The sequence below is a fragment of the Sphaeroforma arctica genome (genome assembly GCF_001186125.1).
Source record: "Sphaeroforma arctica JP610 unplaced genomic scaffold supercont1.88, whole genome shotgun sequence".
Taxonomy (NCBI): domain Eukaryota; class Ichthyosporea; order Ichthyophonida; genus Sphaeroforma; species Sphaeroforma arctica.
The window spans coordinates 109,350-128,595 of NW_014040470.1; the positions used below are offsets into that span (position 1 = coordinate 109,350).

The following is a 19,246-nucleotide window of genomic DNA, read 5'->3' on the forward strand; positions in this document are numbered from 1 at the left end:
CTACTAACCCACAAATCGTTGGAGGGTTCTATTATGACTTAAACAGACCCTGGGTCCAGCGGCTGCCAAACCACTCGTTCCGCCCACGTCTGACCGCCCAAAGCAATGATCAAATGATCAAAGATATTGCGTACCAACGACGGTCTCCGCGCCAACCCTGCATACCGGGTACCGATGATACAGGCGCTACCATCGCTGGCTACTTTGAGGCCCTATTTAACTCTACAAACCCGTACGTGGTTCCACCGGATACCAAACCCTCTCCTGATGTCACTTCCACCATACGCCCCGACGATGTAATGGAGACAATTCTACGCTATCCCAATAAGGGACCTGGCCCCAACGGAATCCACTTCCTTCTCCTGAAGGCCGCAGTGGAGCGCTCTACCGAACGCCGGACATTAGGACGCCCCGACGCCAATAGCCCACTGATTAGACTCCTTGCCGAAGCATTCACTGAGCTACTGAAGGCGGGTACCTTCCCTGCAGCCCTGAACTGCAGCCTCCTGACAGCGCACCCAAAGAAAGCCGATGCTGATATCACCTCCCCCGCCGACTTCCGCCCCATCACGCTTACGCAAATAGTCAGACGCATCTTTGAAAAGTGCTTTCTTAATCTGATTACGAGCCACCCCGGCTCTGCTACCCATGCTACCCAAGCTGGCTTCAAATCACGGTACTCCTGTCATACCCAAGCACTTGCCGCCATGGAATCTGAGACACAGTCAGAAGAGGAGTGGAACGACGTCTGTCTGGATATAACCAAGGCATACGACAAGGTCGCTCTTCCACACCTATGGGTACTTCTGCGTCACGCTGGAATGCCCGAAAACTGGATCAACTGCCTCCGTGCGCTGTTTGAGAGGGTCCCTACCCGAGTGACATACCGCGGCACGCTCTCGCCTCTATTCCAAGGCTCAATCGTCGGCCCCCAGCTCTTTATTATCTACATGGATTCCTTAGCTGTCACGCTAGCACAATTTCGGCCCAAGCTCCTCCGCTCTTATTTATTTGTTGATGACACACGGATCCAAGCCCCTCGAACGGGTTTGCTCCAGCCCTTCTTAGATGATATTGATGCGTGGGGACGCAAATCTGGCCTCGAACAGGGTGTCATTAAACCCTGAGTACAATCTACCGACTTGCGACACGCGGCGCCAACCCTCCGTATAAATGGCGAGCTTATCACGCCGACGCTTGCAGACGCACCTTGGAACACACGTTACCTCCCCCTGAAGATGGCGCCCACACATGCCGAACCGAAACACTCCAAATATCTGGGGTTCCCACTCTCTCACGGAGTACCAGGAATCAACCTCGCCAGACATATGGAATCCCTGGTTGCAGCATTGTCACTGGGTATCGCCTCTTTCCGCGCTTATGGCTTCCATGGCTTCAGCTGGCGACACCCCCGCAACCGACTGGTGATGTTCAGAACATTCATCCTATCCACGGCTACATATGGGCTGAACATTATTGCCTGGGCTCCGCCTGTATGAAAGGATGCGTTGGACCCCCTGTTCGAGCGCTTTAACTCAGCACTCATCCAAGCAGCAGCCGTCATCACGGGCACTAAATACCCTCGGTTTTGCAAACATCAAACAAACTTACTTCACTTTTGCGGCCTGCTCCCCGCGCGACCATTCGCGGACTACCTCGGAGGTTGCCTGGGAATACAACTCGACTCAATGGCCAGCACAAATCCACTTACCCCTCTGACGCAACCCGCCTGGGCCCACGACAAACCATCACTACACTTCCCGTACAGTATCTATGCTCACCTGAAAACTGTACACAAAACCACGGGCGGGCGTACACCCGACCATGTAGCCCTCCGCCAACGCTGTGACGACATCAGGAAGAACTCAGCAAAACGTTGGTCCAACAAGGAGATCGCGGCAATGGCCCGGCGCCAATACTACTACCAACTGGTTATGGGTAAACCGCCAACCTCAAACCGAGACACAGCCAGACACGACAGCTTCAACCGCTGTTTCGAGTCTACACCAATCCGGCTCTGTGCTATGATTGCAACGAATACGTACATGTTCACATTTATCGACTACCGCACCGACGGCTGTCTCTGCCCTGTCTACCCCGGTAGCCACAAGTTCACTACCAGCCACTTTATATAACAACTGATTCGACGCTTTTAGGGTTTAGGGTTTTAGATTGGCCCTGACCTCCTTCAGCAATTACAGGAGTGCCACGACTTCCACGGCATCTGGACCCTCCACGAACACCTTGGATCTTTTCTCCAGCATGTTGAAGAACCACCGTACCCTCACCCGTTCCTGACACATCAACAGATGTTCCCCATACCCCAGCTAATCACGCTGTTGAAATACTACTTCCAAATATCGGTTCATACCAAATCATCGCGCTTGTTGGTTTCGACCATGATACTTCCGATCCAGGCCAGCCAACACATACCGAATTCATCCATGGTTTGGTGCGACATTGGCATACCCCCATCCTCGCTTCTCGACCGGATTATGACGGATAACCTGGTCCTTCTCGGTATTTCGTACTCTGCACTAACCCATTCCGCGGCACTACACGGCGCAGACCCGATCCGTACCACAGAGTTGGGTACTCTACTTAGTAGGTCAGCAAGCGAATATATGGAACATTAGATAATAACAGTATTTTGTCAACACCGGCCCGAATTGACTCAGCGCATATCTTCCATTGTCGACTCACTTGGCCCAAGCTTCAAACGGGAATTTACTGACCACTTCTTCCCATCAATCTTTCCTGAACCACTACAGCGACTATGAGAGCCATACCATATGTTCATACATTGTATCATACATATTTGCCATTTTTGAAATAAATAATATTATCCCTATCCTAACGCAAGCAGCATGCAAAACTGAGCGTTTGCAGCGAGATTACACTAAAACAAACTTTATTGAGACACAGATAGTGCTGACGTCTATTTCTTAATTAAGGAGTACAGTAGAAATACTGAAAATGTTCGAACAACTGAAAGGATCGGCCAATATTAAGGATAAGCAAATGATAGATGCTTTCATAAATTTCTGCGAGTAATCTCCATGGCTTACCATACTGAAAGCGTGTGAGTCTGATACATAGAAATACCTTAAATGCTTTCTTTGAACTTCTCGTGTCTTCTATGTCAATTGATATCGGCACCCTCATACTAATATTACCATAATACACAGGGAAACATCTGTTGATATGGGGGCTATTTATATATATATAGAAAGTGGATACTGACATTAAATCCAAATACACTACCAGCATTGTTTAACCCGATAGGCATAGCAAGATCAAACCGGAAGCTTTGCATAGCACTACAAAGCCTTGCACTATCACTACGTGTGTAATACTCACTCCTCTACCCTAGATCCTAAGCAGGATAAGTAGCTGCAACCATATTGAAGTAAATTAGGTGAATATAAGAACCAACCAACTTTGTACTAGGTTGTATTGTTTGGTCCTTTAGCTAACTGTCTTCATAATCAAGATCACGAGTTCTAATCTTGTTTTGGGTAAAATTTGTGATGAGAACCAATCAAACTGTACTAGGCCAGACCTACTGTCAAGTGTAGGGCTGATATCATACTCGAGATGAGCAGCGTTATAGATTTTTGATCCCCTCCCCCACCCCCCCCCTCAGAGCATAATCGTGCGATAAATTCTTCCACATCGACAACTTAATTCTGGAGCACATTGTTGTGCTCGGCTTTGGGAGTGTTAGCTTTATCAGCATATGTTTGATTGGAATGTTCATATATAGGAAATCTCTGAAAAGAAGTTAGGAGCAGTAAGGTTAGATCATCAACAGTGTATCGGAAGGCCATATCAGGTTTCATATCCTATTCCCAGAGATCAATATTATCACTATCGTAGGCCGTGCCGTTATTGGTATGTTGAGTGCTTGAGAGTCTTGTCAGTTATCTCAAAAATAGGCCCATAACCTAAAGAAACATATGAAGCTTTTTCTCAAAGACTAAACTTTGTTATACATCTTATCAGTGATTTATAATACAGTTCTAGGGTTAGAAGCGGTTCAGAGACTGCCATACTAGTTTAGTCTGCTAGAAACTATGAGGTAGTAGGGAAAACCCAAGTGTTGGAGCTCGGCAGTTAGAAAAGGGAAGCTAAGTTTTTTTTTAACAAGGAGCGCCGCTCGCACCGGCCCAGTTAGCGGTGATACTGTCGCATTCGATTTTTTTTTCTTCATTTACATAAGTACACGCCTATTTCTTTCGCTAGTAGTGTTCGGCTGTTCGCTCTCTCGAGATAGTGGTGCTGACTGCTGACTGCTGAGTGCTGAGTACTGGGTGCTGAGTGCTGAGTGCTGAGTGCTGAGTGCTGAGTGCTGACTATTGGGTGCGGACTTCGGAGTACTGAACTGCTGACTGTTGAGTGCTACATATGGACTGCGGAGTGTTGACTGCAGAGTGTTGACTGCGGAGTGTTAACTGCGGACTGCGGACTGCGGACTGCTGAGTGCTGACCGGGCCTGACTGCTCAGTGCTCAGTGCTGACGAGGCTGACGGCTGGCGGCCTGAGTCCTCAGTCCCAAAGTCCTGACCCAGGTAAACGAATGCGGAATGATGCTATTTATTAGCTGGTCTATTTGCACTGACTCAGGCGGTCAATTTGTTTTAAAATAAATAAATAAATAAATAGAAAACGCAGCATCTCCTATCAGAATCGGGATTCCAGATTGCAGAGTGGGCCGTGAACGAATGCAATTTAAATATGCATGGCCCTCTTCACTGTCTTCAGAAATGATTTGTCCTCTGGTATTGAGAATCCATTTTTAATCCAGCGACAATTCCAGAATTTCTCTCTCTAGGGGGGGCATGAGTCGGTCGGATTGGCAAGATCATTCAAATATCATCGGCAAAAGAAATTGCTAATTGTAATAAATATGTAATATGGATCCTGGATTCCTGGTGATTTCATAGAATAATCGATTACAGGTCTACCACACTCAAATGAACGCTTCACAATGTCCGATTCACTAGGAGAGACTGTTATCAATGTTTTACAAATATGCGGTGCGATGTACGCGATCATGCTCTGTGGCTACATATCAGCAGCGAGGGAAATTATCAGCGTGAAAGGATATGAAGGGATAGGGGCATTTATCATGGGCTTCTCAATGCCGAGCATGATTTACTATGCTGTAGCCACCACAAACATCTACGAGATAGATCTGCAGCTGGTGCTATGTGTAGGAGTATTCACAGCAATGGCGATGTTCCTTAGCTTTAGCATGCCCGCCCTATTCAATATCGTACCGTTCGGCGGTGCGAACAATCCGAAGGTATCCGTGCTTGTCTGGGGGGTTACTTTTACAAATGCAGTCGCTCTAAACAACGCGTTAGTAATGGGCGTGCCCGTTATGGTAGGAATGTATGGGTCAGATCTGGAAGCGCTGCAGTTTGTGATTGTGATGTTGCAGGTGGTCTTCCTGTTCCCGATCGTGTTCGTCTTGTATGAGATCGACGCAGTACTGAATTCGGACACTGGCGGTCAACACAATACACCGCAAAGGGCATCGACTGAAAAGGATAAACAAGTTGAAGCGAGTGATACGTATTTGCGACAATCCAAGTCAGATGTTACGGACACTATAGATGTTGCAGGTACCAGTGAACAATTCGATTTAGACCAGGAGTCCGAACCACAACGCAGGCCGTCAAATGTGAGCATATTGAGTGAGAGAAGCTCTATATCAGTAGTGGCCAATGTTATTAGAAGCGTAATAACCAACAAAGTCATCGTAGCTGTGATCGGAGGTGTGGCATGGTCGAGCATATGGAATTATTTCAAACCAAATGAGGACATGCCCCTATTTTTGGATATGTTCTTTAGCTGGTTCGCAGACTCGGTATACGGACTGAGTCTCTTCAACGTTGGATACTTCATGCGAATGCAATCGCTTGTTCCTCCTCGTAACCTGCTGTTACAAATACTATTCGTGCTGTTCCTCAAGTTCGCCGTAGCCCCTGCTCTCATGACTGTATGTGCCATACTCTCTGGACTGGAAGGTGAAAAATTCAAGTCAATAATTATACAGTCGTTCATCCCTTCAGGCACCGCTTCCTTCGTGTTTGCAAACCACTACAATGTGAAGCAAGAAGTCGTGGGTCCGGTTGTGATGTGGGGCTCTCTCTTATCCCTACCTGCTGTGCTCGTGGGATTTTTCATTGTGGAAGCTGCAACTGATTTCTGAAGGCGTTTTGCTATATTGTATTAGATTGTATCTTTAGGGGCAGGATAGCCAAAGTCACCTGACCTTTGAATTTGCAAGTCCAGAACAGCGAAGAAAGGATCAAAATTCCGAGGAAATTAGGACAGACTTTTAGGAAACTTGCGGATGCGCAGGAGAATGGATGAGGCCAAAATAGAGTTTACGTATGCTGGGACTTGAGAGAATGGCCATTATCGAGACGTGGTATCAAACACTGAGACATCGAAAATCATAGAATTGCAGATTTGTTGCCATGAGACGACAAGCTCTATGAGTGACTTCAAATTACACTCTTGAGGTGCATAGTCCGATGTCTATATTGCGGATGTGATCAACAGGCATATTCACAGCCTGGCATAGACCAAACATCATTGCACGATATCTGAGAACACACTGTATGTCACATATCGGTCGCGAATGTATACACATCTCGTCGACAAAGAGTTTGGTGTGCCCCAATGGATGCTACTACTACAATATGCCATTTCGCGGACTGAGCGACACCTCGAAGTATGTCCATACCCAGTGTTGTGAGCTATAACCGCAATAGTGGGGTTTGGATTTTATATACGATGGATATTCCTCGCTCGCATCGACTGCCTGGAAGTCATAGGCCGCATTGTGGTCAGGACACCTTGAGTGCTTGACGCGACTGAGGCGGATAGACTCCGTTTAAAAACCTACAGCAGCGTATTCACTACGAACTATTACATAAAGCAAACATAACTACAAATTTGTTCAGGAATGCATCGAACAGCACTGTGTGGGGGCCAGTTATAACGGGCCGAGATTCGCCCAATCCGGGACCATAAAAATATTATGCTTTAAAAATAAAGAAATTCGGTTGAAGAGTGTCTCTCCGCGAAAAGGAGATCGATTCAATCTTCACATAGGTATGCTAATTGTAGTTTTATTGGAGTGAATATCTACTCTAGCATGCAGTGTCGATCTGCAACTGCTAAACTCCAACCGAATGCTATACGTAGTTGCCAAAAAGAACCTTGTGGCAATGTGATGCTCTCATTGAACCGAATACGACCATTCACACTCCACTGTGGCATCCATGTCACATCTCCTGTCGGCCTTTGTAGATTATTGCTCTAAATGATAAAATGTATTATCGCTCATTGGGGTATGCAGATGTTAAATGGGTTCTGCTAGATAGCATATAGTGACAAATATTGTATTGCTCATGGTGAATTGTGCCAAATAAAATCACAGTCACGCCCTTGATAGGAGAAACTTGAATAGAAAAAAATGCTTCTGATTCACTGCAATACCTACCAACAGGTATATATTTCGCCGTCACAAGCTTCTACCGAAAAATTGTTGGAATCGTATCGTATTCAGAGATATTCTCATTTGAGAGTTAAGAAATCGTATCGTATCTACGTGTGAAGCTGGTGACTTTAGAAAACACTTTTGTGTTCCATCTTCGATTAAAATTAGCCAAACCACAGAACAGAAGGACAGAGATGTGCGACAGTTTTTCGCACGCCAGTTATCGTAGTGCTGGCACGCACGAACGAGCACAGCGAAATCATAACACAATTGATGTGATCACGTGGCATACTCGTTCGTAAACAATCTAGAAATCACAGATTTCCACCATCCGATTACAAACACATCCTCTCCGATTAACATACACACCCTTCCCCATCTACCAGCAAAAGAGCTAGTCATTGATCTGGCAAGTGGGTTCTGGCTCGGTACGTAGTGGTAAGACGTGGTGTAGCAGATGAGGAGAACGGGTGTTCAGATCCGTAATCTTGATTCCCGCATTAGTATACGACGCAGTTTAAACAGTCCACTGAGGTCTATGCAGTGGTCTGCTCTGAGACGTCGATCAGAGGCACACTGTTTGATATAGTACTTGATGTAACAACTAAACCAAATCTAGTGAGATGTACAGCAATGCCCATTGAATAACAGATATCAAACAAAACAGCAATACGAGTTGAAGATCACCTATAGTGATTACATTTAGGCCGTCTAAATTCTTGTAGGCATAACCCACGCGTCAGAACCTATAACCTATACAGGCATATAATGGTAGAGGGATTCCCTGCCTTTAACTCCGGGAAGAAGACGGACACGTGAATCCAGGACGATTGCTCACAGATTCTGGGTGTGTATAATGCATAAACTTATGACGTACCACTCTTTATAGATTTATACTCCGAATGTTCTGCGGGGAGTAGCCCCACTCCGCCTTGCCGACGCAGGGGTGCTGCTGCCAATGGTAGCCATTTTCCTGAGATGTTGGAAGTTCGATGTCAACGGGAGTATTAGCGTATTCAATCATCAGCACACCCTCTAAGATTACATGTAAGCAGTTTTTAACGTAAAGAGAATGCGAAAGCAGCGGTATCGGTCTACCCCGACGTTTGCGAGCTTCTGACCCATACCCAGTCTTGCTGGCCTTCTTGCGAGCAATCTCTTTCAGTCTGAGTCTCTCCGCAATCTCAACTTCCGCAACCTTCATCTCGCTCTCCATCGTCGATCGGCTCTCGTGTTCCTCTTTATACCGCGACTGATACAGTTGGACAAAATAAAATTAAAAATGTCAATTTCACACGTAGAAGCGCATCGATGCATGTACAACATATGAGCAATCTACTTTCATTGTGCAGTGAGTAAGCTATCAGCGAGCTCTGTAGAACAATAGTATTGAGTTCCTAGAAAAACAAAACAGTCCGCAACTCGGCCGCCACAGTAGCGACAAGCAACGAAAACAGCCTACACGTTGATACTGCCGTACTACTACTCACTAGACAACGTATACATAGGCGACAGAATTATACAAATAATATGTAGTCAGCAAAATAATTATATGTAGGCAGCAAAATTATTCAAACTGTGTATGTGGAGAGTACACGAACTATATAAGGGCAGTAATTAAGGGGAAGTAGTGTGCCCACAGCCTCGGTTTAGTTCTCGCAACGCTTCCTTCGAGGTAGATTACAGGGGAGCGAAACAACCCGATCGAATATGCATGACATATTCGCAATGGCGACCTTGGCAACGTATATATTCGGTCAAAATATATTACGTAAGCACTCTACATACCAGAGCGGTCCTACCGGTCTTCTTAACACTGTAGAACATGGGACCCAGATCCGCCAACCATTCGCCATCCACTGCGGTCACGCACTTTAAATTGGAAGAGTTTGGAGGGTTTTGAATAAGAAGTCGATGGAAAATCCACCAAAAATGTACATGTTCATGTGTCGAGAAACCATGCCAGCTTTTACTAACAACTTGAAGTTCTTGCATTTCTCATCGACTTCAAGTAGCCAGATAGAGGGATCACACATGGCATAGGGCAGAGCCACAGCACCTGGTACGACTAACGGGTTTGCCAACCAAGTTATAGCGGCAAAGTGCAATGACGCCGGCAGCAGTGCATCATGGCTAACATATTTTACGACGGCACAAGCCAAAAAAGAGAAATGCAGATATAAATTTCGTGTATTTAAACTAATCCGAATGGAACACCTACCTGCATATATTCTTTAGATGTCATTATCAGCTCGTGGTAAACGACATAATCAGGTGTGAAGCCCATCCCATACAGCGCCGATGTTGGATGAAGATGACAGGGCATTCCGGTGCGCAGGTGCACGTACTCCCCGACACCTTTGATACGCGACGCTTGGTGGAAGTAAGCCGAGGCTATGCATTTGCGGACCACATCCCAGTTACTGATGATGGAAGCAGCACAGAGGTTAACAATTGACGTTAAGTGGGATATTCATAGTCATTAAGATGTACTAATAGATCAGTTGGGAAATATAGGGAATGTGATAGATAGGAAAATTTTAGGTATGCCTGAATTGCTATTGGATTCTGATTGACACTCGCAATCGTCCTCGAGGCGGCTGTGCAAGTCTTCCGGCATCCGAATTACCGGCACATGTCCAAGTGCATTGTAAGTACAGATCCCGCCGGATCGATTTCTATTGTAAAGTAAAAAAGAATATGCAACGGCCACGCATACAATTAATATACAAAAAACACCCGAAGGATACTATCTGCACCGTTGCATTTATCGAGCAGAGTATGCACACACCTGCCACAGGTTACAATCTCTATTTTGAGAGACTTTGTAATATCTTCCAATTGCTGACGGACCTCCCTGACCTTCCTTAGAGCTTTGGCGTGCAAAAAGTGCTGAGCGGCCCATTTGGCCGAGTACGCTGTGATCGTACAAAGTGAAAATTGAAATTAACGTAGTATGCAATAAGACTATAAAATCAAAGCCACATTTTTCATGTAATACAGCTTCCACATACTGCAGTAGCATCAGACAATTGATAGAATTGGCCATTCAAGCAGAGACATAGTTTCTGCTAACACATCTATAAACAAAAAGTACAAATAATATATCCACACAGCTTGCCTGTAGGATGTAGAAATCTACAAGGCACTGATGTATACCGCTTACAACAATGAAATAGCTTACCATGTTGTTTCCACATGTTGTACACATTCAACAGGGTTAGATGGTCACTCTCGGGCACAAAGAACTTCTCTCTCGCAGCATCGCTCTCCTCCTCTCGCCCCTTCGGCCTATAGAAGACCGTTGGCACACTCAGCATGGACACTATGGTCAATACCTCTGTGGTGCATGCGAGCTCGTCACTCACAATCAGCATCTTGGACAGCGCAGGGTCTACAGGGAACTCCACCATTCGCCGCCCGCAGCCGGTCAGCCCACCCGTGTTGTCGAGCGCACCCAGCACCCATAGCTGGTACATGGAGTTCAGTATATTGTCCTGTAAAAGAGAAGATATAAGGCGGACAATGGTGAGTAAAGTTTAGTATATTGTCTTGTGGAGACGGAGATACAAGACTATAGAAGCTATATAAAGTTCAATGTATTCACATGTGGGGGAGGAGATATAAAGTGAACAATAAAGTTGTCCGATGATACACACCTGAGGGGGAGGATCCATGAAGTGGAACTCAAGCAGGTTGTCGACCCCTAAACTTTTCAGCAACAGTACAACGTTACTCAGATTCGTACGCTGTATTTCCGGCACGGTGTTCGCTAATAACTCTGTATTATATTGATGTTCTGTGTAAAGTCGGAAGGCTGTGCCTGGTCCGGTTCGCCCGGCACGCCCACTTCTTTGATTTGAATTGGCCTGAATTGGGGATACAATTCAAATTTGCTAAGAAACACAGAAATCAATTCTGCACTGCGCTTAATTTGCCCATGATACGTGCAAGTGTTGCATTCTACACGCTTGAACAGACAAATAAAACCCCGCCTTCCTGAGCTGGCAGCTTTTATATGGAGAAGATCACCTTTGACTATCAAAGACATTGCAAGGGGACTACGTAGAGCTGAAAGTTCCGTCACAACATATAATAATCCACACACAGGTGGTGCATTCCAACGATACTTTGTTCACGAGGGAGATGTTTCCTTAACTTTTGGTGAGAAAATATTTTCACCAAGAATTTTTTCGCCAATCGGATGAGCACAGTGGATATTTTAGCAAGACATACCTGGGAGACAGGAAAGACCGAGAGGGCATCCATTCCTATCTTCGAGTTATATATTTTTAATTTGCAGTAGCCGCAATCGATTACGTAAAGAATACCATCGACGGTTAACGACGTCTCTGCGATATTTGTAGCTACAATAATTTTGCGAGCGTCGTTCTCGGCCTTCTGAAAGATTTTCGCCTGTAGAATTGTGATGAATAGAATGTTAAATCAAGATGAATACAAAATTCCAATTCAACTTCCTCGCGAGATGACATAAAGTTTCGAACAGATAAAAAACAAAACAAAACTGCTAAACGAGGACTCCTATCGTTTATCCATGCACCGAAATTTTAACTTTCAATGTGAGACGTTGTTGATATATACGAGCATGCTCACGAATGCGCGTGGTGATTAAACTGAGCTACCCAAATGGACACATAGTCACATCACTGAGCTGCAAGTAGCCAAGAGATTGTAGCCTGCGATATGTTTATAGCGCAGACAATACGAGCGAACGGATGATGCATACACAAACCCCTATTACCTGAAGGTCGGAAGGCAACTGCGAATAAATCGGCAAGACAGACATTTCTGGTATTCCTTCATCCGCCACTCCCTCGTATCTCTCATTGAGAACTTCACAGGTGGTCTCAATATCTTCTTGACCGGTCATAAATATTAGAATATCTCCCTGAGAAAACAGAAACATGATTTTTAGAAACCAGCGAATACGGCCGGACGATGTCTGGTACTATGCAAAGAGTTGCCAAAACAAAAAGTTCTGAAAGTATCTGGACAACATGTGAACTCATTCGGGGAGCAATCAAAGATTAGCGTGCCAATATATAGTGTCGCACACTACCGAGAGCGTTCCAAACATCCTAGTGGATGAAGTACTACGCAATAGCACTGTTTCGCGCAATGAACGGATTACGGGTACTTAGAACATGAGCAATCTCGAAAAGTACATGACAAGGTGGAGATTTCAAAATCAACATACCACAGGGAATTGTAAGTGTATTGTTAGAGCTTGCTTGACTGCCATGTCCACGTAATCTTCTGTTGTGGACTTGGCGTACATTACATCAACGGGGAAGGTTCGTCCCGGAATTTTGAAAATCGGGACGTTTCCGAAGAAGTTACTAAATTTATCGGCGTCCATGGTCGCGGAGGTGACAATCAGCTTGAGATCACGGCGGCGAGCAATGACGCCTCTAAGGATGCCGAATAACACGTCCTGTGAAATAATGGGGAAGTAACATTTAGTTACATTACACAAGAAATCGGTACTTTAGTTATTCAGCTGTCATTTTCAAGCATCAGCTTTGATCGCTGGCTCATTCGTCAAGATCAAGTCGATCGCCCATAATGAGTGCAAACACAGATACAATCATACCAAGACAATCAATTGAATTGTTTTTTTACCGTGTTCAGCGAACGTTCGTGGGCCTCGTCCATAACAATACAACTGTACTGTTCCAGGTCGCTTTCGTTCAAGCTTTCACGCAGCAGAATTCCGTCTGTCATGTACTTGATTACTGTATTCCTCGACGTGCAGTCTTCGAAGCGGATACTATAACCGACTAAGGGTGAAAGGAGACAACGACCATGGCGCTAAGATCAGAGGGTGTTCGTATACGAGCAGAGAGATGAAACAGAAACTAGCGTATCCCGAATATCAGTCAATGTCTGGATAAAAAAATACCCAGTTGTGCACACACACAAGCAGAGCCAATGCACGAGCACGTATCTATGTACGACGGGAATCCTACCTGTATCGCCGAGATTGCCCTCCATTTCTTCACTCACTCGTTTGGCCACGGACATCGCCGCCACTCTTCGTGGTTGTGTACAGCCAATCATTCCGAATTTGCCGTACCCTTCTTCGTGCAGATACTATAAGGGGACGAGATAGTAGAATGCCATGTGAGAAGGGAGTTTTATATATTCGAACTTGGGATGTTCTGAAGGCGATGTAATATCAAAGTGTCTTGGTTGCGACATTTCCATCCGTCAGTGCCATGGAGCAAGGCAAGTGGGGGTCATCCATGCAATGAGAAAATACACAATCTCAGGCAAATTCATAACTGCCGGGAATAGGAGAAGCACTCACCTGTGTAAGCTGTGTTGTCTTTCCACTTCCAGTCTCTCCTACGATGACCACGATCTGATTGTCTCTCACAATCTGCAACAACTGTTCTCTCACAGAGTAGATGGGCAGAAACTGCCGTTGCTGCTTGACAGTTTTCGACATGGCAAAATGGGACACTGCCACATTCTGTGGTCAATATAAAGAAAAGAAAAAAAGAGTTTTTAAACTGTCGCGAAAATGATGTTGCAAGAGATTTTCAGCAATTTGGAGTGAAGTGAGTGTCAATTCTCCGACTTACAAGCATGAAAACGAAAATTATCATACACTGTCGAAACGAAGCATTGAAGTTTTACATGGCATCATTCCCAAGCTGATACCGAGCAATTATAATTCGAGATGAAGCTCAGAAGCTAAATGAATTTAACCGAAGGACAATGAGTCCGAAAGGACGCGCATAACACTCCGCACCAAACAAACCTTGGTTTGCATGTGGTCAGCGAACTGGCTTTCCGCTTTGAAGTTCTCCTCTTGGCCCTCCTTGTTGCCTGGATCCTCTTCTTCCGTTTCTTTCACACCCATTACTTTACCTATCTTACTACCCTCCAACTCCCAATATTTATTCTGTCCTTTCAGCCGCTCCCGCATTTCACGGCGTTCTCGTACAAGCTGTAGATTGAACATTTGAGCACACAGTTCAATGATCAATAAACTCGTCAGAGGAGATAAATGTTGCACGTTGAATCTGTGTATAAATACACTCACTGGTGGAATATCGCGATATGTGCCGCTCCAGACCTACTTAACTACGTATTTCGACCAATAGCTACACAATGAATGTGGTAGCAACAAGATCATGCACTGGCACAGTGCTGAATAGATGTGAAAACAGTGAGTACTGCATCCACAATCACCAGCATTCCGATTGATAAATGACAAAGAAAATATACCTGACTGCCCTTTTTAGCCACAACAGCCATGTCGCTGGTCGCATCTTTGACAGGCATAACAGGTTCTGGTTGTTTGGTGAACGTGATACGTCCGTCCAGGAACGGAGGTAGGATATTCTTCACCAGAAGATGCGTCCGCACTTCGAGTTCGTCATCAAAATCGTCATCGTATTGTACCTGTGTGTGTAGTGGATCCATATTTGTATGCCACGCAAATTTAGGGGTCTCGAATGAACAAGGAAAATTATGCTGGCCAGATTCCCGCCAAGAAATTGAGATTTAACGTTCGGTTTATGAACAACAGTTATTTCGCTTCTGTATTCAGTATTTGACCTCGCTTACATCGTCTGCTGTTGTTGATACTTCTTTTGTCAACTAACACAGCACGATTATAGCCCGCAGTTGAAATCAAAGAGCTCAAATACCTTAGAAACAACTCCACTGGTTAGCAACCTATTCGTCTCCCATCTGTCGTTGTCGGCATTTCGTTTTTTCTGATGGATGGTTTGTCGTTTACTCGCCCGCTGAATTACTTCGGCTTCTTTTTGCGCTAGAAACTCCTGTAAAAGATCAAAGAAACAAAATATCAACGAGCCATTTAGCTCCTTAATGATCCCCAAATATACTTTCTTTTGATCACTCCAGCAGCGGCAGTTTAAGCATGCACATGTGAGTGTGAGGGCGCGACACTACTGAGATATAGCACAGGTGTACCGCACCAGCTCACCACGCAAGCTGCACTGCAAATAACTTATTTTACTTTGCTGACATTTCTAAAAATATGCGAACAGAATTTGGCCCGGTTGCGTGCAACTGGTGCAATTAACATTCACAGATTAGCCTGTTCAAGTTCAGTTCCTAATGAGAAGATGGACTAGCCAACGTCGCCACCTGTGTGCTACCATACAATCAATTGTTTGCGGTTAGACACATACCGCGCTATTGAAGGGATCATTATTGACATCTGCACCCTCATCGTTCTGATACCACATGCGATCGAGCAGCCTTTGCTCTTCCTCCCAAGCGCGCTTCTCCACTTCGGTCTTGAAAACTTCGCCGCCCACTCCAGGTGCTGAGGTCGAATCCTCCTCTCCTTGAACACTATCTGAGAGAAAGTGATGTATAAAAAACAATATGAACATACACAGGTGAAGTAAATGCAAAGCTGAAGGGGACACAACGCTCTCAATCTAAAATACTGCTTGCGCATACATCTCGATATATATATATATATCACATATGCATATGCATATATCTATATATATATTATACACACACACACACATATATATATACATATATATGTATATATATATAAATACACACAATATATATATATATATATGGTGTGTGTGTGTGTATTTATATATATATATATATATATATATATATATATATATATACATATGTCTATACACACACGCATATATATATATGTATATATATATATATATATATGTATGTATGTATGTATATATATAAATAATATTTTATATATATGTATATATATATATATATATATATATATATATATATATATATATATATATATATATATATATATATATATATATATATATATATATATACATTATTCGTATTTATATTGATTAATGAATAAGCTTATTATAACACACATCAATATAATATATATAAATATATTTAATCATGTATCGGTACGCTGATAAAAAGTATATGTTTGATCCCAATGTTGCTCTGGCCTTATCACGGACATACTGTGTAGACCTACCTAGCTCGTCCTCACGTGCCCGTTGATATCAGTACACGAGGAAACGACGCGAAGTTGTTCACATTAAGGTCAACCGCAGAGCAATGTAGACGCCATATTAAATATTCATACAATCCAGGCATTATAGCCATACGGCACACGCATACCTGTGTCCGAGCGTCCTGTGGAGAGCCTGGGGGTAGCTCCCGTATTTTTCTTATCCTCTGCCCAATAATTGTATTTATAAGACGGTGTTGGTCTAGGTGTAGCATTGACACTGTCGCCATTCCTCGTGCTACCCGTTCGTAAATTCGAATACTCATCGTCTCGCCTGGGAGTGGGGTTACTTCCATCTCTGGGTGTGGCGCGAGGGGTAAAGCGTCCACCTGAGGTGCGTGTTATGATATGCAAAACGTGAGCAGGATAGGCATGCCACAGTCATTGTATGTTCCGAGAGTTGAATGGAAGAAAATTGTGCCGATTAGCACTCCCAATAATCTTTAAGTTCGTGTCACCGACCAAAACACATATTTGTACACATAGCCGATCCCACCGTGATTCTTCCACATGCAACTCGTCCGCAGCCGAATGGCCAAGTTAGATACCGCAAATGTGGGTACTCAAACGGAAATTCCCCGTAGACCATACCTCTCGGCGTATCACGGGGAGTGGCACCCTCAACATCATCCCACGCAGATCGAGATGGGGTCTGTATATCGGTGAAAGTCTTATCCGATCGATTTCGGTCCCGATTCGAGGATGACCAGCCGCTCTCCCTGTCGTGTGAGCGACTAGAGCCGCCACTGCTCCTGTGTCTTCCCCTCTCGCGCTCGCGTTCTCTGTCTCTATCTGTACTCCTGTTGGTGCTTCGGTCACGGTCGCTATCTCGGCCACTGCCTCGACTAGAAACGAAAGTATGGCATTATTGATTCTGATTGGGCTATTAATGTAAGATGTCATAGCGAGTATTCTAGATATGAGCTTATTATAATATTCAACGTATCATATGCATACTCTCCGTCGAAGTGGTGGCTTAGCAAACCGCGGATATTCGAACCGATAACCAACAAACATAAAACTCCACACATCCGCGGGTCATACCTAATCCTCCGGGAATCTCGGTCGTCTTCGTCCTCATCCCGACTCCTTCCCTTATTCCCACTGTTGTCCCTATCTCTCGACGACGACGCGCTATGCGATCGCCGGCTACTTCTCCCATCTACGTACCTATCTCTATCTCTACCGGCATGCCCATCTCTGTTGGACCCTCTATCTCGGTCTCGATGTCCCTCGCCGCGGCGTTCTCTACGCTCCCTCTCGCGTTCCCTCTCCTTTACTCTCTCTTTTACACTATCTGGAACTCCGCCCCCATGCGATGGCGTGTCCTGCACCTGGTGTCTGTAGTTGCGCACGGGTTTGGGGTTCTCCTTGTCTGTGCGATCTTCTGCATCCCCGCTACGTTTCGCTGGCATGTCCATCGGCGCTTTAAAAGAGGAATCATCATCTGTGGCGGCAGTAAAAAATCAATCAGCTTCACAGTGTACAACTCGATTCAATAGCAAAAGGATTGAAAGCAATATACGTATTAGTTGAAATCCGAAACAACACGTACTTTTGGTTGTGGCCTGGGTCTCTAGCTTCAATTCGTCCTCCTCGTCGTCATCGAGATCTGAGGTTGCATCGGGAGAGTTTTGACTGCATAAAGACTATCGACGGACACGTCTTCGACAGGACACATATCAATGTAGTATTGTAGCCAACATACCCGTAAAAATGCCCACGTACGTCATCAAGAACTCACGTGTACACGCAGACTCACGAGCTGCCTGACTACAGCAGGGCCGTTGTTTTACAGAAAACAGAGTTTGAAAACTGAGCACATACTAAAACAGAATTTGAAAACTGAGCACATACCAGCAATAGTAGTGCGAGAGCGCTTTGTGTTCCATTCTAATGCTTCTTTCTCTTTACGCTTCACCTGTGCCAATTTATCGAGTCCTAAGAGAGAACCAGTCGGCTTTGGTTTGTCGTTCTTATTAACCGGTTCGGGACGCTTTTATTCGAAGCAAGGAAGCCAAAAAAAAACAGCGTCAATACAAAAAAAGTCAAAATTAACGGGGGTTTCACTCCAATATTCAATACATGTCTTTGATGTCGTTCAAAGCAGGCTTGTCGAGTAGATTTAGACTGTAACCTTGCAGGCAGATTTTCGAAATCAATGGCAACATGACGGATATGTATGCAGAAGAACGTTATAGGGCAAAAAATTTCCTACCTTGAATACTGGCCGGTCTGCATCCTCGCTTTGAGCCATAGCGGGGGCTGATTCCCCCCCCTTCTTCACAAGACCACCTTGAGAATAGCCTGAGATGGGAAGGTCACATCAAAAATCAACATAGTAGCGTATACTCGTACGTCCAGCTCGTGCGGGCAAGGAGCTGGAAGGAACATACATAGACGCCTACTAATGTGCAAGTCAAATCAGAAACAAAAAAAAATACAGGATATACACGCGACAGATGGGCAAGAGAGTGGAACAACGCGAATACGACATAACATATACAAGTGTATAACTTAGGTTACACAAACACAGAAACACACACACACACCAACAACAGATTTATACATACACTCACAGACACAGACACAGAAAAATATATATATATGAAATCATACATGCAAACATACATATATACATACATACATACATACATACATGTATATATATACATATATACATA

At 44.6% G+C, this 19,246-nt stretch overlaps 2 protein-coding genes across 2 annotated transcripts; one reads left to right on the forward strand and one right to left on the reverse strand.

Annotated features, from left to right (window-relative positions):
- The first annotated feature begins 4,697 nt into the window (after positions 1 to 4,697).
- Positions 4,698 to 8,159, forward strand: SARC_02052 (hypothetical protein). Its single transcript, XM_014304216.1, has one exon. The coding sequence runs from the start codon at positions 4,991 to 4,993 to the stop codon at positions 6,218 to 6,220; it is 1,230 nt and encodes a 409-aa protein (XP_014159691.1). The 5' UTR covers positions 4,698 to 4,990; the 3' UTR covers positions 6,221 to 8,159.
- Positions 8,160 to 8,383: 224 nt separating this feature from the next.
- SARC_02053 (hypothetical protein) lies at positions 8,384 to 18,876 on the reverse strand. The gene is made up of 23 exons (XM_014304217.1): positions 18,781 to 18,876; positions 18,420 to 18,558; positions 18,118 to 18,174; positions 17,607 to 18,009; positions 17,154 to 17,407; positions 16,673 to 16,891; positions 15,712 to 15,881; positions 15,202 to 15,336; positions 14,777 to 14,953; positions 14,307 to 14,495; positions 13,851 to 14,015; positions 13,510 to 13,633; positions 13,163 to 13,320; positions 12,738 to 12,974; positions 12,282 to 12,428; positions 11,756 to 11,935; positions 11,179 to 11,388; positions 10,704 to 11,016; positions 10,311 to 10,437; positions 9,741 to 9,942; positions 9,308 to 9,391; positions 8,647 to 8,771; positions 8,384 to 8,492 (listed from the first exon to the last, which is right to left on the reverse strand). The coding sequence occupies exons 1-23, from the start codon at positions 18,817 to 18,819 to the stop codon at positions 8,411 to 8,413; spliced, it is 3,936 nt and encodes a 1,311-aa protein (XP_014159692.1). The 5' UTR covers positions 18,820 to 18,876; the 3' UTR covers positions 8,384 to 8,410.
- Positions 18,877 to 19,246: the final 370 nt, after the last annotated feature.

Coding starts and splice junctions, on each gene's coding strand:
- SARC_02052 (XM_014304216.1), top strand. CDS start 4,991: ATGTCCGATTCACTAGGAGAGACTGTTATCAATGTTTTACAAATATGC.
- SARC_02053 (XM_014304217.1), bottom strand. CDS start 18,819: ATGGCTCAAAGCGAGGATGCAGACCGGCCAGTATTCAAG. Junction 16,892..17,153: donor TCCCCGTGATACGCCGAGAG/GTATGGTCTACG, acceptor CACGCACCTCAG/GTGGACGCTTTACCCCTCGC. Junction 11,936..12,281: donor AGTTGCCTTCCGACCTTCAG/GTAATAGGGGTT, acceptor ACAATTCTACAG/GCGAAAATCTTTCAGAAGGC.